This window comes from Suricata suricatta, chromosome 10 (genome assembly GCF_006229205.1).
Source record: "Suricata suricatta isolate VVHF042 chromosome 10, meerkat_22Aug2017_6uvM2_HiC, whole genome shotgun sequence".
Classification (NCBI taxonomy): Eukaryota; Metazoa; Chordata; class Mammalia; order Carnivora; family Herpestidae; genus Suricata; species Suricata suricatta.
Window position 1 is genome coordinate 73,395,625 of NC_043709.1, and position 17,864 is coordinate 73,413,488.

A 17,864-nucleotide genomic window follows, 5' to 3' on the forward strand; every position below is an offset into this window, starting at 1 on the left:
TGCTGTTTCTTAAAAATAATTGGCCTAAAATAATCCTTATGCTGGGGCAGCCAGTGGTTAGGTCGGTTAAGCATTGGACTCTTGATTTTGGCTAAGGACATGATCTCACAGTAGGCTCTGCACTGACATGAGCTTGCTTGGGATTCTCTCTCTCCCTCTGTCTCTCTGTCCCTTCCCCACTCGCACTCTCAAAGTAAATAAATAAGCATTAAAAAATAATAATTTTTATGCCAAAGAGACATATTTTGGAATTGTAACTGAACTCAAGGAGTTCACTGACTGGGGTGCATTAAATTGAACACAACCCGAGGAAGTGTTGAAAGCAAACAACTTTTTTTATTACTTTTCACAAGTAAGGATCTGGAGGCAGCTCTCAAAGCACTGTCTGCTCTTGGGGTTAGTATAGGAAGCTTTTGTCCAGTGTATTAGGGGGTGGGGTCAGGGAGCTTGCACATGCATTCGTATACATTAAGGAGGTATACATTTTCTTTTTTTTTTTTAACATTTATTTATTTTTGAGATACAGAGAGAGTCAGATCATGAGCAAGGCAGGGCAGAGAGAGAGGGACACACAGAATCAGAAACAGGCTCCAGGCTCTGAGCTGTCAGCAGAGAGCCCAATGCGGGGCTTGAACCCACAAACTGTGAGATCATGACCTGAGCTGAAGTCGAACGCTCAACTGACTGAGCCACCCAGGCGCCCCTACATTTTCTATAACCTAGGCACTAAGGTTCAATTCCGCATGCTAGAATGTCACCATGCTGCTACATGCATCTATGTTCAAAAAACAGGTGGAAAAATAGGTGGAAAAATCTAATCTATAGGAGAGGATCTTAGTTTTATAATGAGCTAAAGGTAACTAACTTCAGGACAACTTAGGGGGGACTTCTGCAGATCTTCAACTCCAAAATGTCACGAACTGACTCAATGGACTCATGTACGAGTCTGTAAGGGGCTATCAGGTGAAAGAAACACTTACCAAGGGACTAACAGGTGAAACACCTTGCTGGATGTCTCTTTGTTGGGAACTGCTGGTTTTTGCAAAGCAAAACACACTCCTTTCCTGCTTTTATCCTTTCCCTCTCCTTCTTCTGAGAACTTTCAGTCCTTTGATCTGAGTAACTTCCCATTGACTCTAGCTTCAGAATATCCAATGCTCATCTCTACATGATCGGATTCTTACTTGGCTCTCAAGGCTTACTTCCTTTGGGAAATATTACCCTGACTATCCCAGACTCCAGTGTGGACTTTCTTCATCAGACTTAGAGCACTCTCTCCATCTTTTATTTTTTAGAACTGAATACATAGCTTTTACTTGTTAGGCATTTAAAAATTTTACTTATTAAAAACTTTAAGTATTTTGTTTGTCCACCCTTCTTAGGGCTTCCCATGGACCAATTCTCTGTACAATTTAGGGAGATCTTCCACCTTCTCTTTTAAGAGATTAAACTCCTATACAGGCTAAACTCGAGAGTCTGTCTTTCTCTGAAATACTTCCATATTTTCTTGATTCAGCATACCCAGATGATGTAGGAACTCTTATTTCATTGGCATGTGAAATTGCATTGTATTTATGATATTTAAATTCTTAGGCAGTATATTGATCTGGAATCAGAACATCTGGGTTACTCTGCTATTTCTGACTGCTTAGAACATGAAAAAAAGTCAGCCTCCTATATGATTATGGTTTTCTTTATATGTGAAACAAAGATTAATAACAGATCTTTCATTGTGCAAGGTTATTCTGAGTCTTGAAAATAAGTATAAGATTGTGCTTGATACACCTAGTTTGTATATTAATGAACTTTATAATCTATTACACTTAACCCAGTTTTAGGTATGTAACATATACTAATATTAATTCATGCAATAAATCATTCATTCTCAAAACAACTCTGTGAGGGGAACTAGTGCATGTTAGTGATGAGGAAACTGGAGAGCTTAATTAATTGCCCAGTCCCAGGTAATGAATGGCAATAGTAGAATAGACACCTGGCCAAGTGGCTTGGGGTCCCTCCCCTCCCCCCACTCACTGGTAGCCACCTCACATGGCATAGCCTGTGTGTAGGTAAGTCTGGTAGCACTCACCACCTCTGCTCTGTGTTTTCACAGTCTATCCCCTTAGCCCAAGTTTACTAGTTTCAGAGACCTCCAAAAGCTAATGGTGAATTCAGATCCTGGAACTTTTTTCAACTGTTGTTGTAATATCCAGAAGGAAAAGAAAGTATAAGCAGTGACTTACTTGCAATAACAAGTTAGCTGTGATAAAAGGACAAGAGCCTTTGCCAACTTGCAGGAAAATCACATGCTAAAATTCATGCATATTGAGCTCATTTTATTTACTATTGGGAGTTGGGTCATTTCACTATTTCAGCAATGAAACCAATACAGATATGATGTATAAAATATGTAGTGTAAAGACAGCTTGAGAATTTATGAGCTTTAATCCTTTTATCTATTTTAGGACTTTCTGGGACAAGTGTTTTGTACATTGGGGGAGATTGTTGGTTCTCAGGGAAGTCGCCTGGAAAAGCCAATAGTGTAAGTATTTTCTAATCCAGACAATGAAATGTTAACTCTTTGGGTTTTATTTGGGTGGTTTGGAATTGATAAGTATGTGGTTGTAGACCAAAAGTGGGTTTAAACATCTTATGAGTTTTTTTCTTCTAACAAATAGTTTTGACATGTCTGTAAAGAATCATTTATATGTTAGCTGTCATATGCCATGCTACAAAATGTTCACAAAATGAAAGGAGGAGACTTAAAAAAGCAAATGTTTTGTTTTCTGTTTGATTATAGTATTAATTCTTATGGTTAAGAATTAAACATTTTGAAACAGATATTTTTCTCCTTTGGGCCAGGGATTATATGTAGCACCATTCTTTACACCAAATGCTTAGTAAGTGCATTTCTACTGATTAAGATTTTAATAATAATTTTTACCACAAAATTGGGTCTGTAAAAAAAGAAAGTGTATAAAGATTAAGAGAAGGTGGTGTCTCAGAATTATGTATTCTACCTTCATTTTCAGTCACTGGGATCATGTTTCATTTTCATATCAATTACATAGGATATTTTCCAAATAAGACAGGAAACTAACTTCAGATATTTTGCCTAAATCTTTTCCCTCACTGTCCCCTTTCTTCCTCCCCTCACCCAATCTCAATTATTTGGATTCACTCAACTGTTCATTAACATCAAATGATTTAGGAAGAATACTGAGAAAATTGCAGAACTGACCACAACATCAAAAGGTTTGGGAAATTTGGAAGTCGATACCTTCAACTTGTAAAATAAATGTGTCAAAACTTTCCAAAGTTATTCATCTTTGACATCCAAATACTTCAGATGTCCAAGGCATCATTCTCACATTATCTGTGTAATATTGAACTTTATGTTTAGTGTTGTCTTTTCAGGTTAATAAGAAATCTATGAGTTCTCGATTATTAACTTATTACTGCGTGCCAGTTTGAAGACTTTTGCATATTAACTACCTTTTTTTAAACATTTCTTTCATGTATAATTTGTTTTCCTATCTTTGTAGCATTTGTAAACTTACAATTCAAATATGTTTATGATCACTTTGATATGTCAGTAAAAAGTAATCTGAAAGGCAAATGCAGATATTTTATTAAGTATATATAATTGTTATTATATTGTTGAGTCTAGTGATTTAGGCCCATGAAAATTATTGGAAGGTCACTGAATCACTCTTACTAAAAGACCAATCAATAATGTATACAATGCTACCTCAGAGATGCTTTTAATATTCTTTGAGAGAAAACAAAAGCAATTAAAATAGAAAATTTTTATTTCAGCATAACAGAATAGACATTTTTTATAGAACTTACACTCACATTTTTAAATTGGTCCTTTTACTGGTTATTTTCATCTTGTGTTATTTTCTCCATAAAAGGAAAATATAACAGTTTCAGAAGACTCTTAAATTACTTAAAATTTTTCCCAGTAGAAAATTATTTTTATGCTAGTTTTGAAACATGTTAAAAAGTTGATATGTTATTGGTTGGGGCATGTGGTAAATAGAATATAGTGTGAAATATGGTTCTTGTTCAGCTGATTCAACAATTCCCATGAGACAAGACCCACAGAAACACAATTAGGCTAAGAGGTGAGATGTCCAGAGTAACGATTAAGCAAATGTTGGGAGTATTTGCTGGCGTTGTGTCATGATGATCTTACACAATCAGAAAAGATGAAATGCCCTTTGGATTTTTCCTAGCTCCTGCTGAGGATAGGGTAGCATAAATGAGACAAACCCTTGGAAACCTGTTCAGGCAATGTGAAGCCATTCTAACCACCTGCTTTGCTTCCTCTAAAGGGTATTTTGTAATTTAGGCAAGTTTATTGAAAGTGTTGATATTATACCTATCTTGCTGACCAAGGTAGAATTCATTCAATGTTGTAAAGTATATGTAACTACTCTTTTATTCAACCTTTGACCTTACTAGGCAGTTTTTTCAGGCAAATCAATATTAAGAAAAGGGTTAAACTGTGGGTTTATTGTTTGAGCAGTGAAAGATTTAAAAAAAATGAACATTGCAGGCATGTGGTACTATTAAATGGGTAATGAATTTTTAGAGCTTGAGTGTAGCAAAGGGATTTGCTTAAGATAAAGTGAAAAGAGAAAAGAGATGAGAGAAGGAAATAAAATAGGAGAGATTAATCAAAAATAGGAGAGTAAAATTAAGTGTAATTAGCTTGCTAGTAAAATGATAGGTTTGATTAGTTAATTAAAACATCCAGTAATACACTCATAGGTTCTCACTTGAGCAGTTACTCCATTGCATGTAAACACCGGATTGGGAAAAAATACTTTGTTGTAACTCACTGTCTTCTTTGGGAAAATATTATCTTGTATTAAAAACAGTAACTCTGAGAGAGTCATGTGTCTAGAGCAGGAAGAACATGTAGAACAAGGTCCACTGCGCTGAGCATGCTGTCTTGGGCACTTGGAAATTCAAGTGCTCTGAGAGAAGATGCACCTTCTGTTCAAATGGCAGTTTACTCCCTCCCCTCAACATCAAATGAAAAGCAATGAAAATCATGTATCGTTTTCATTTAAAAGTGTAGTTGGGTTGAGGAAGAGAGTGAAATGTTATTTGCATGGAAGTTTTATCTGCCCATAATGTTGAAGTAGCCCTTAAAATTAGTGGGTCCACTAGATGGATGCTTTCAGATTCCACACTCATCCATGATTACCCTTATTTACTGTCATGTTTTTTTCTTTTTTTCATGTATGTGATTTTTCAAATCAATCAAATGGACAGATGGTGGGGAAAGATCGGAAGGCCGGAAAGCGTGCAATACTTTAGTGGAGGAGAGAATGATTTTGGAAGAAAGGGTAGAACCAGGGAGAATATTGGACATGATTCAAGGTCAGATAAGTGTTTTCTCACAGGAAACTCGATGACAACCATAACTTTAAAAGGAAGATACCATGTTTTATCACATAATGTATAAAACTAGTGGAATATATTGAAGCATGAGAGAAACAATGAACTTTGCGTTGGAAAACAATCCATATCTAACATGTAGCTCTTATATCCATTTCTCACAGTCGCCTCTGTCTCCTGCCCTGCTCTCACCGCCATCTCCATGGAGTGAAACTACCTGGGTTAGGGCTTAGCTATCTAGTCAAAAATAGCATTGTAAGATGGTCACTAAACATCGCAATTGTTTTTCATGGTTATTCATCATGGCTGGAGATAAAAGTAGAATTTGTATACTCTTCTGTTGCAGCCATTACTTTTGCCAATCTTGTTAGGGAGTTGGAGGATTTCCCCTGTCTGGAAGGGTATATGCTTTGAATTGTAGCACAAGACCCATCCCTGAGGCAGATTATACACCTGCAATGAACAAAATGGACTCATTCTGAATTTAAAAAGTCTCCCCGTGTCCCAAATGTTATTTATCTTAAATAGCATTATCCAAGTGATTTAGGGCTTATTTACCAATTTGTTTCAGATTAAAGATTTATTTTCCAGTTAGTTTTCCATTTAAATTCTAAGTTATTCAAAAGATTCTATTGTGTTCTTCCCTTTAAAGCCTTCCCTTTAAATGGCCTAGTTTAAGTTATTTTCTATTAAGGTATTAAGAATAATTTCTTTTAGCTTTTTAATTGTAATTGTATTATAATATCTCTTCAGTGGGGGGGCTTTTAAAAATGATGATAACTATAAAATTTGGAGATTTAAAGCAGCTATATTAGAGCTTTAAATTATTTGTTACTAACCAAGCCTTTGAAACCTAAGCTGTATTAATTATAAAGGAAAAATGGATTTCTAGTGCATAGCCTCATGCTCTATTAAATATAGAATGTGAATTTAATGTTTATTTATTTTTGAAGTTTATTTTTTTTGAAAGAGAGAGAGAAACAAAGAATGAGCAGAAGACAGGAAGAGAGAGAGACACACACACAGAATCGGAAGCAGGCTCCGGCCTCTGAGCTGTCAGCACAGAGCCCGATGGGAGCTTGAGCCCATGAACCATGAGATCATGGCCTGAGCTGAAGTCAGATGCTTAATGGACTGAGCCACCCAGGAGCCCCCAAAATGTGAATTTAAAAATCACTTCTTATTTTCTGTGCTTCAGTTATTGTTGTCACTTTTATTATGAGATTCTCTTATTTTATTATGAGAATAAGAATTATTTTTTAAGCGGTGCCTGGATGACTCCGTTGGTTTAGTGCCTGGCTCTCGGTGTCAGCTCAGGTCATGATCTCACAGTTCACGGGATGAAGCTCATGTGGGCACTGACAGCATAGAACCTGCATGGGATTCCCTCTCTCTGTCTCTCTCTCTCTGCCCGCCCCCTTTTGCTCTTTCTCTCTTTTAAAATAAATCACATTTAAAAATTATTTTTTAATATTTTGTAGGAACTTAGGTGAATTTTTTGAAACTGATGTTCAAGAATGTTTAATTTACTTTTTAATAGCAGCTCAAGATTTTCACAATTTCCAATTGTCTGTTGAATTCAAGTTTTGAGCAAACACATTTCTCATATCTTAATTCCATCTGACATTTTGGTCTTTTCCCTGAGCCCTCCTAAAATGAGCCTGGTGCTACTTAATTTGTCTGCAACATTTACTGTGTCTTCCTATGACTCATCGACTCCTCACTTTAGATCGTCCCATTATTATTTACCATTATACCCACTCAGCAGTGTGTTTTCTCATGCTGTGAGATTGTATCCAATTTTCTACGTGATGCTGTCAGAGAGTTTTACTTCTTCTATCTTTAGGGAGCTCAGTGATGGATTCAGCAAAGCCTTCCAAAATGCTAGAATCAGCATCGGTTTAAGAAAGATTGCCATTCTCTCCTCTGGGAGGAAAGCATTTATTATGTTCATCAAGTAATGGACCTGTTTGTTCCTGTTACGCTCATCCAGGCATGACTGGTTCTGTATAAAAGGATGGGTTGAGGAGGCAGGGACTGGTTGTGGTTAGAAGGAAGATTCTTACCCTGGAGAGGAGGGGGAACTCCTTGGGTAACTGAACTGGCAACTGTTTTGGCTAAGGGGAAAGATGATGATCTTCGTGGAGTGGCTGTAGCAGCTTGTGGTCTAGGTAATCAGTAGTGGGTAAAGGATAAAGAGAGGGATCCAAGAGTGGTTAGTGAACAGTACAGTGAAAAGAGTAGGGACAGGGACTCAGAGGCAGGTTGATAATTAAGAGCAGCTTGCAGTTGACGGATGGAAACTGGGATCTCAATTCTGATAAAGGGTTCAAGGACAGACACATTGGGTGCTGAAGTTCAACAAGAGAAATGTGGGGAGAGAAACAGAGCAGAAAGGAAGCTGGGAAATAATGTAGAAGATGAGGGCTTGTGGGGGACTTGAGGCAGAGCCTTAAAGATCTGAGTCAAATGTGGCCTGATTCTGTAAGCTATTTTGTAGTTGTGGGTGCGTGTAGATGAAGTGGGCGTGAGAAGGAATAGGAGGAGGAAGATTAGGAGAGCGATTGGTCTTGAAGGGAAGAAACATACAAACTTAATGATGAAGGAGAGCTTGTCTTTATTGTGCAACTTTTTATATGTAAAAATATAGCCAACTTGGAGGAAATTTTGTCCTTCAAAGTCATCTTGACTTTATTAACTTCCTTGCAAAGTAGTTTGATATTGGTAGACTCCCTGGTTTATTTTATTGGAAAGAACACTGGGCTGGGAATCAGAATATGATGTTTTTAGCACCATATCTGTTACTAACTCGCTATGTAGCATTCCAAAACTTGCACATCTATATTATATTTCCATATCTGTGGGTTACTTTTGTAGTATGAAGGCTTTAGCCTAAATAGCCACTGTAATAGAATTGATAGGAAATAGCAATACTTTATATAATATTTTTGTCATGGAGGACACTGGAATTTAATAAACTCGCAAATTATGGCTGTTATTAATGTTGTTGTTATTTAATATTATAGGTAACGTCTCTTAGGAAAGACCTCTTAAATAAAATCACTTAATAAGCTCTCCTTTCCCTCTCTCCTTCCTCTCTTCTTTCCTTCCTTTCTTTCTTTTCTCTTTCTGTCTTTTTGTCTTTCTGTATTTGTTTTCCTTAGAGGAGCATTTAGCTAGGAATTCAGTAAGATTACATAAAGGATGATTTTGAACCAAACTCAATTACATATATATAAATTGTTAAGTGTCGACCAAATATAAATATAAAAAGTATTTTGTCTATTCTCCGTATGGAACTGAAAAATCAAATGGGAGTAGTTAAATTTCTGCTTTTCAGTACCTTGGGTTTTATAAGATAGCGTTATTTTGCTGGAAATGTCCTGAATTTTTAGACCATTGCCCAGGTTCATATGTAATTGTAAAATGTAATCTAGAGTACAATATCAATGAAATTATTTTTCTCTTATTTGCAAAGATCACAATTGATGTGTATACATATTAGTAATTTTCATATGATTCCAACACACTAAAAATGGAACCACTGATTGCATCTCAGAGAGATGTTAGGTGCTTCACTAATCTAGCATAAAGCATTTGTCTTCCTTTGGGGGAGCCTATATTAAAAATCGGGTGTTCTCTAAAGACTAAAAGTAGAGAGAATCTTAGTATATTTCCTTATGTATCTTGCACCAGATTATGAGTCTTCCATATAATGGAAACTTTGTAAATGTTCAACTGGCCCACTTTCTTAACATTCCTTTGTGGATCTGAGCTCATACTCTGGAAAAATCTGCAGTGATGTTTCTATTTAACCTGAAAGAGTGAGTGTATACAGTTGTAAGCTTCCATACTTCTCTGTTCTACTCAGAAATTCCAGTTATTCTTGGAAAAGGCATATGAATTAAGAACTGTCCTGATTAGATAGGCTTGCAAAGGATATGGCCAGTCATGAAAATATGGATAAGATAAATACATTTTTCTGAAAATAGTCCTTAACATCATCATCAGAGGTAAGCCCTATAATGGTTGATCTATTGTTCTGATTTGGATGTTATATTTCCCTGTTCTTATGAAGTTTATATATAAGTAACTCTGTTAGGCATCCAAAATTAAGCAAGAAAACAAAAGGCAAAATTATTTTGTCTAAGTGCTTATTATATAGACTGTATTTATTGACTATATTTATTGACTTTTCTATCAGACACAACCTCAGTATAGCAGAGGTCTTAAGGATTCTTTTTTTTTTCCTTCTCTTAATTCACTTATTCAACAAATCTTTACTGAGAATATATAATGGACCAGGAACTGTTAGGTACTAAGCATACAATTGTGAAAACACAGTTGTTCCTGTCCTCATAATCACCTACTTATTAAATGAATAGTCATACAAATAAATATAATTACATATTGATATAAACCCTGTGAAAATTAGAGTACTGGCTTAGATCAGAATATATAGGTCATTTTTAGTTTTTGAATTTTATCATAAATACACTGGGAAAAATCATGATTCTTGTTCAGAGAGGTTTTTTTCACTTCTGTGTACAGAATGGTGTGAGTAGTTAACAATAATGAATAGTAAGTTAATTACTGTTGAAATAATCTAGTTAAGAGTAGACAGTAATTTGGACTCAGGAGATAAGGAGAAGTAAACTGATCAAAATATGTTTTTATGATTTATTTCAAAAGGATTGATGTTAGGCTGATAGTCTTGATTGTAAAGGACTTCAAGGAAGACAGATTTCTTACACAGGTAACTGAAAGGTTGGCTGTATGATTTTCTGACAAAGGGAACACCATCCATTTCTGAGCTTCCCACAATTGATCAGTGTTTTAGGAAGAGATGAGTCATTATTTCCTTGTATTACAAAGTATAAACATTTGCAACATATTTTTGTTTATTTATATTTGTCTAACTTCATTGAGTTGGATTGAAAACTGATAAAAAAATCTTAAGGAAAGAACTGTTAGATATGATCTGTGTTACTTGGAAGGTGGCTTCTACATTAAATAGTACCTACCTTTGTTGAATAAACATTCCTTGTTTCACTTAGTTTTAGTATCAGATAAGTTTCTAAAGGGTTACCCTTAATATGGACAAGCTTAGAGATTCTGTTGGGATAAAATCTTTCAGAGAAATCATAGGTTCCTTTACACTGAAATTCATTCTTTCTTTCCTCTTTCTCCCCTCTTAGGTTATGGCATAATTTGCTGATTATGGGATTCAAGATATAGACGAGGATATATTAGTGCTATAGTTAAGCAAGCTAGTAGCAAAGAAAGACCTTTATGGACCTTATTCCTAGAATAAGGATCTTGATCTGAGCTCTAACCCACTGATGAGATGAATATTTGGAACTGACATTTGGGGATTGTCTCTGCTCCTGTATTTATACGCAGTTGGTTTTTGTCTTCAAAGCAATTGAAAGGGAGCAGTGACTTTTTTTTAAATGATACAAGTGGCTAACTTGATTGAATTCTTAGAAGGTGTCGGTCACTATACTACCAGCTTTACACCTAATAACTTCTTTACTCCTTATTGCACCATTGTGAGGTGACAGGGGTTATAATCATCCCCATTCATCAGAGAAAGAAACTGAGACAAGGATTCTGGAGAAATCAAGCTTCAAATAGAAGTTGTCTGGCTTGTGACCCAAGTACTTAACTACTGAATTATACTGCCTTCAGCAAATGAATATATTTATGTATGGCTTTGAAGGAGATTGAATTTCTTAATTGTATTTCATTTTGGTAATAAAAAAGTATTTACTTAAGAGTCAAGAACATCTCTAGATGATAAGAAGAACTTTCAAGATACCCATCTCGGCTTATATGATTTCAAGGATAAGGTTCCTTTGCACTATCTCTTACCCACACAACTTTTATGCAAGTGCAGTCCAGAGTAAAAAAAAAAAATTAGAGATAAATAGGGGTCATCTCCAGAGCGGTTTGTTTCTTGCCTCTGTCTTGGGTCATGAAGACTTAGCTTCTGTGGGCTGCACCAGGTTTCCATAGGGTATGTGCTGCACTCTTCTGTTTCCTAGGATGACAAAGAGAACAGCAATAGCCCTGGAAGTGAGGGGAAGTATGACTTTCCTGTGCTGGGCAATCTCCATTCTAGGGTGACTGCACCACTCTCTGTGGTCAATGAGGATGACAATACCCTTCTCTAAGGGTAACATTAAATTTTCTCAGCGCCAACACAGTCTAAATAGGAAGACTACTGGAAGGAATTTAAAAAATAAATCCATATCCTAGTTTTGGAAAGAGGTAAATAGTGTATTTTTTTCCTATTCTTTTAGAAAATCGTTATTCAGAATTCAGTGTGTTGACAAGTAAATAGCACCACGTACTCATTCTTTCTGGTCATGTCTTCCATTGGGTAATGCGGGATGATGTGCTTTCATTTCTAAAAACAATGAGCTTTCTGCTGCTTTCTTCTCTTTCAATGTTAAAGGAGGAGAAATTAAACATATTGTTAGTGGTTTTATTTATTACTTATTATTTTTTGAAAGGCCTTTGTGACTGATTATCCTTGATTGGGCCACAGTACCATTTTAGGTACTGGTAGGTTCTTGTAATGCAGTAGGCTGCTCTGAGAATAAATTCTAGTAAGTGAAAAATCTCAGTAATCTTTGCGACTCACTGTTTGCTTTGATACCAGTATTTATTAGAGCTTCCCAGTAATCATGGAGATAGATCAATTGAATCTCAACTGTTTCCCAATTTGAGTTAATTCTAATGAAAGACTATAAACATGGAGGGAAGTTTAGTAAACGGACATTTCCAAATACGTCTAGATTCCAACATATGTTTTTAGTCATTTGCATAAATGTATTGTGGTTTTTTTTCCCAGTATAAACATACCACTTCTAGCTAACTGAATTGTTAGCTTCTGCCAACATTTTAGTAGAGGTTTTTTCCCCTCTCCCTTTCATACTATTTTTGTTTGTTTTAAGTTCCCTATTGTCCTTTCCTAGGCAGGTCTGCTTAAAAAATAACCAAAGGAATACACAGTAGATGTTCCTGTTCTGTTCTTATTAATTCTTCTGTTCATCACGAGGCATGTGGGTTCCACAGTGTGCTGGAGCAAAGCCCCTGAACAACCTTCTAAAATTCAATCAAGCTGCTGAATGCCTTTCCTCCATCCTTTTTTCTTTTAACAATTGTGAAAAGACTTAAAAAAGAAACCATTATATCCCCTGCATTGTAGAGACCTGTTGTTGTGCCTTGTAAATAGTAAGATTCAGTAAATGTTTATTGAACCGAATTTTCCAGAATAATAGTCACATTTATATGTTTTCTCTTTTTTTGTTAAGTGCATGAAATGTCTCTTTTGCACATTATAACTTTGCACTTCAGGGTTGGAACACAATTTTCAGATTATAATAATGTTGCTACCAATGCATTTTACTACATCACAAATGTAAAGGGTACTTGCAGTAATATCAGTAACCTAATATTTCCGTACGTAGATAGATACATACAGTTTATCCCAGCTGCAGTAATTTCATAAAAATTTTTGACATATGTGGTATTTAAGAACTTTGATCACATTATTCTTGTCAATAATTACTTTTAAAGAAAATTTTCATCTCCAGAGATTATGAACAGTTTACTTTTATTTAATTATGACAAACCTGTGTCTCAAACAATTGATTGTGTATTCTTTATAATTCTGTACTGTGATAATAACTGTCTTGTTCTTTTCTTAAGTCAGCGATTACATTCTGACCTTAAAACAAGACCACATTTAATTTAATTGTAATGTTAACAATTATAGGGTAGCAGATGGATTTCTTGAGCATAGTATTTAAAATTTTTTAAAAATTTGTTATTTCCATTGTCTGGCATTTAACATATTTTGACAGTGAATGTCATGTTTTTCTTTGTGATAATTGATAGAGTAAAATCTTAGAAATGACATCTTCTTAATATTTTAGAGACCAAACATATTGCTTGGAAAGATAAATGTATGAGATTTAAATTAAAATATTCATTAGTTTTGAAAAACTACACGCATGCATCTTTTGTTTTTGCCTTTGGAAATGACATCATTTCTTCCTGTAATTAGAGTTCAAAAGAAAAACTAATATACTAAAAGTATGTTTCTTTTTACTTGAACATTAGTGTTAGTTTTCACTGAGCTATTTACATGGCTTTGATTTTTTTCTTTGTTTAACAGGAAACATTTGGTATCTTATGTCCTCAACCCCAGGGATTTCCCTTCTTTCTGTCTACACTCATGTGATCTGAGCACCTCGTGTCACAATCCAGAACCAAATGGTCTGGTGACACCACAATCCTGATGTCCAGCTCAGCTACAGCCTTCAACGCTCTTGTCACTCTTCCCCTTTCTCCTTGGCAGCTTTTCCAAAGGACTACAAATAACTTTCTTCAAGTCCTCTGTCACATAACCTTTCTTCTCCTCACTCCCAGCCTTTTACTTTTACAACTGAACCTTTTTACTCTGAGAGAATAATACCACAAATAATATTAGTTGCTGTATCTGTTATTTAACACTCTAACAGCCTGCACCAAGAGCTTTCCATACATTCTAGCATTTAATCTTTCACCAACATAGCAAACTAGAGATTATTAGTTATATTTTGCAGATGAATGAAGGAGACTTATATAAGTCAAATACCTCATCCAAAATCTGGAGAGGAAGGAAGCCAGGAGCTGAGTTGCTTTTTAAAACTCAGGTCTCGGTTGGGCGGCTGACTTTGGCTCAGGTTGTGGTCTTACAGTTCGTGAGTTCGAGCCCTGCATCTGGCTCTGTGCTAACAGCTCGGAGCCTGGAGCCTGGAGCCTGCTTTGGATTCTGTGTCTCCCTCTCTCTCTCTCTCTCTCTGCCGCTCCCCTGCTCATGCTCTGTCTCTCAAAAATAAATAAATGTTAAAAAAATAAAAATAAAATAAAACTCAGTTCTGACCCCTTCATCGTTCTTTGGTTTTTGGCCCACTATGGGGGGGGGATTTAGTTTACCTCTTCCCCTCCTGGTTTAGTTGAGCATATATTACTTTTCTCCACATGAACAACTGCCTTCTTCTAAGCCCTGGATTGCACTCCACACAGACCTCCCTAGAGACCTTTCTCATATCTTCAACTTCCTCCAGGCTGTCCTCCAGACATATAACTCTGCCTCTTCTTTATGCAGTGGTTCTGCTTCCATTTTTCCCATCACACCAAATAATCTTCAGAGACTTTTTATACAGCTACTCCACTGCCACTACCTCTTCAACCCACTTTTCATGATTCCACTTAAGTGGCTTACTTGGTGGCTCAGGTGCTCCTGTGGGCCATGTCCACAGATGCTTGCATTTCCCATGTTTTCCGGCATCTTTGTGGCACTTGGTGCTGTTGATCAGTTCTTCCCTGAAACTTCTGCCCTCTGCTTTCATGACACTGTTTCTCCTCATTTCCCCCGTGACTTCCTGCATAGTCCTCTAACCCTATGTCATGGGCCCAAGAATGACCTGAAATTGTGCACAAAATGCTGAGTGACATTTTTCTCCTAAAAATGTCTCTGGCTTTTATTAGAGTTTCAAATGTGTCTGTGACTCAACAAAGTTGGACGCCTACACCCTCCAGGATACGTTACTCTGGATGATGTCTTCTGTGTCTCTGATTTCAGTTGTCCCCTGTGTCCCATTGAGACTCACATCTTATATCAATCGTGTTTCTTTTGTTGGCTCTAGATGCATCTATACAACTGCCTACTGAAAATAGATGTTTCAAAGAAATCTCAAATTGAATATGCCCCAAAGATGAATTTATTATTTATACTATCAAAATGCCTCCTGCTGTGTCCTTTCTCTGTGATGGCACCACTAGGCAGTTTTCTAAGCAAGACAGCTGGGAGTCCTTTTATGTACTTTTTCCCTCTCTCCTTCCTTCCTCAGCAGCCAAGCTGTCCATGATCATTTCCACTACTCTTGGGGTAACCCCTCTTACTTAATTGTAGAGTTCTTCCTGACTGGCCTTGACATCTGTAATTACAGATGACACCAGTGTCCTTTGCATGCAATAGCTCCTACTGTTCTTTTTAGAGTCAGATGTAGAGTCAGCTCCTTCCTCAGCTCTTCCCCATAACCTGTTGGGGAGAAAGCTTGCTCTGCAATGACACTTGAGACCCACCCGTGTACTCTAATATTCTGAAACACACATTATGCTCTGAGCGATTTGAATTTCCTTCATTGGATCATATTCTTACATCACTATGTCTGATCCTTGTGTCTGGAAAGCATTTATGCACTTTGCCCCACTTGCCTGTTTGCACTCATCTTGCTAGACAACAGTTCCTGTCACCTTCTCTGAAATCTTTCTGGTCTCTGCCAGACTAGGATTGGTGCCCATTGTTAGTTTAGTACCCGAATCTTACTTCAGTTATAATCTTAATCCTTTATCATTATTGCATCAGTATCTATATCAGTTATGGCATCTTCACTGTGCATTTTTCTTTCTGCTAAACTCCTTTAGGCTAGAGACTGTATCTACTTCATCTGCATCTCTGCTTTGGCTACCTAGCACAATGCCTGGAAAAGGAAAAGTGCTCAGGGGCGCTGGGTGGCTCAGTCAGTTGAATGTTTGACTCTTGATTTAAGCTCAGGTCATGATCCCAGGGTCATGGGATCCAGTCCCACATGGAGTCCATGGTGAGCTCGGAGCCTGCTTAAGATTTCTCTCTCTCTCTCTCTCTCTTTCTCTCTCTCTCTCTCTCAGGGCAACTGAGTGTCTCAGTTGGTTGGTCACCCAACTTTTAATTTCCACTCAGATCATGATCTCATGGTTTGCGGGATTGTGCTCCAAGTCAGGTTTCTCGCTGACAGTGCAGAACCTGCTTGGGAATTTCTCTCTCCCTCTTTCTCTGCCTCTCCCCCACTCTCTCTCTCTCTGTCTCTCTCTCTCTCAAAATAAATAAATAAACAATATAAAAGATTCTCTGTCTCTCTCTGCCCTTCTGGCTCACTCATGCTCACTCTCTCTTTCAAATAAAAAAGGGTAAGCACTCAATACATCTTTTTAAAATGATTATATTTCAGAACCTTGAAGAATGCTACTTTCCATGCCTTGCATATAAGTAGATAACTCTACAAATATTTGTTGCATAAATAAGCAAATCAATGGTATTCTGTTTGTAATGCGATTCTGTTTGCAATTCTGTTTTGCAAAGCTAAATAAATGATCTATCTATAGTTATTTTGCTTCTTGGATCTATAAATAATATGAAATGCCAAACTTTATTTTCATTAGTATTTCATAGTCAAGATGCCAGTTTGACTATCATTTTCATATATTAGTACTGTAAGATAAAGAAATACAATCATATGAATAATGCATTTGGGGGTTAAAGATGTATTATCTATTCATCTATTAACAAAGAAAAACTACAGTGTCATGTTAGGTTTACTTCAAGATTAAAACCATTAATGTTGATGAATAATAAATGAATTTTTACATGTTTATTTTTGTATCACATGGTTTGCATTTCACTACAGGCCAACTGTCAGCCAATTCTTTACATAATACTTCTCCCAAAGCTCTAAGTCATTTATTTCTCCCTCATAATTCAAGTATAACAGAATTCTCAATATGAGTAATTTATGTGTTGCCAAATTTTAGTGCAATATTACATAAATACCTCATCGTGCCACTGGGTACTACATTAATTTTTTAATTTAGTTTTTTTTTTAAGACTTTATTCAGTTTGAGTTGTTCTTCTCCAGTGCAAAGAGATTGGTTTAGCATGGAAAAGGTGTTGGTTTATCCTTTATCCATTTAAGAATTAGCTCTTATTAGAGTCTGTGTCCTTTCTCCAGCTACCTCCAATTGGGGATTTGTTACTGCAGTTAAGACTAATCCATATGTCAAGTTGGCAAATTTTGTATTGACGATTATCTCTTAATTCTATTACCTACACAGGTGAAACACTTAGAATTCCCATTCTGCCCCTGTAGCTGCCTAACATTCTGTATCAGGGACTATTTTTTTCATATTTTATCACCTTCCCTCTCCCTGCCCTCAATCAGTGAGTATACTGCATCCTGTTATCTGGCCCACTCATGATAAAGCTAGTAGAATCACCAAGTCAGCACTAAGTTGGAACAGAAGTCATGCTACTGGTTTAATTTGTTAGTTTTCTTGTACATCATATTGAGTTACATTATTTATCTGGGGGCCTCTGAAATCACTCTCTTAAATCAAATGTAATGCCATTTGACAAATGCTTAGAGAATGTCAATATCAGGTGTCTTTAGGTGCAGACAGGCAGAGATGGCAGTGCGGAATCCTTCCCCTTCTGGAACTCCCTGCATTTGTGAATAATACTTTTAAGCACATGATAATAACTATAATGTATTGAATGCTTACTCTGTGCTATGTTTATACACATATGATATTAAAACTGCATTGTTAGTCGCAGATGAGGACACTGAGTTTCAAGA

At 36.4% G+C, this 17,864-nt stretch overlaps 1 protein-coding gene across 2 annotated transcripts in view; it reads left to right on the forward strand.

Moving 5' to 3' along the window:
- Nucleotides 1-17,864, forward strand: part of CPNE8 (copine 8) — a 222,752-nt gene that overhangs the window by 76,529 nt on the left and 128,359 nt on the right. For both annotated transcript variants that reach the window (XM_029954822.1, XM_029954823.1), the window contains exon 6: nt 2,466-2,542. In XM_029954822.1, the coding sequence (XP_029810682.1) occupies nt 2,466-2,542 (77 nt within the window). The remainder of the gene's footprint in view (nt 1-2,465; nt 2,543-17,864) is intronic.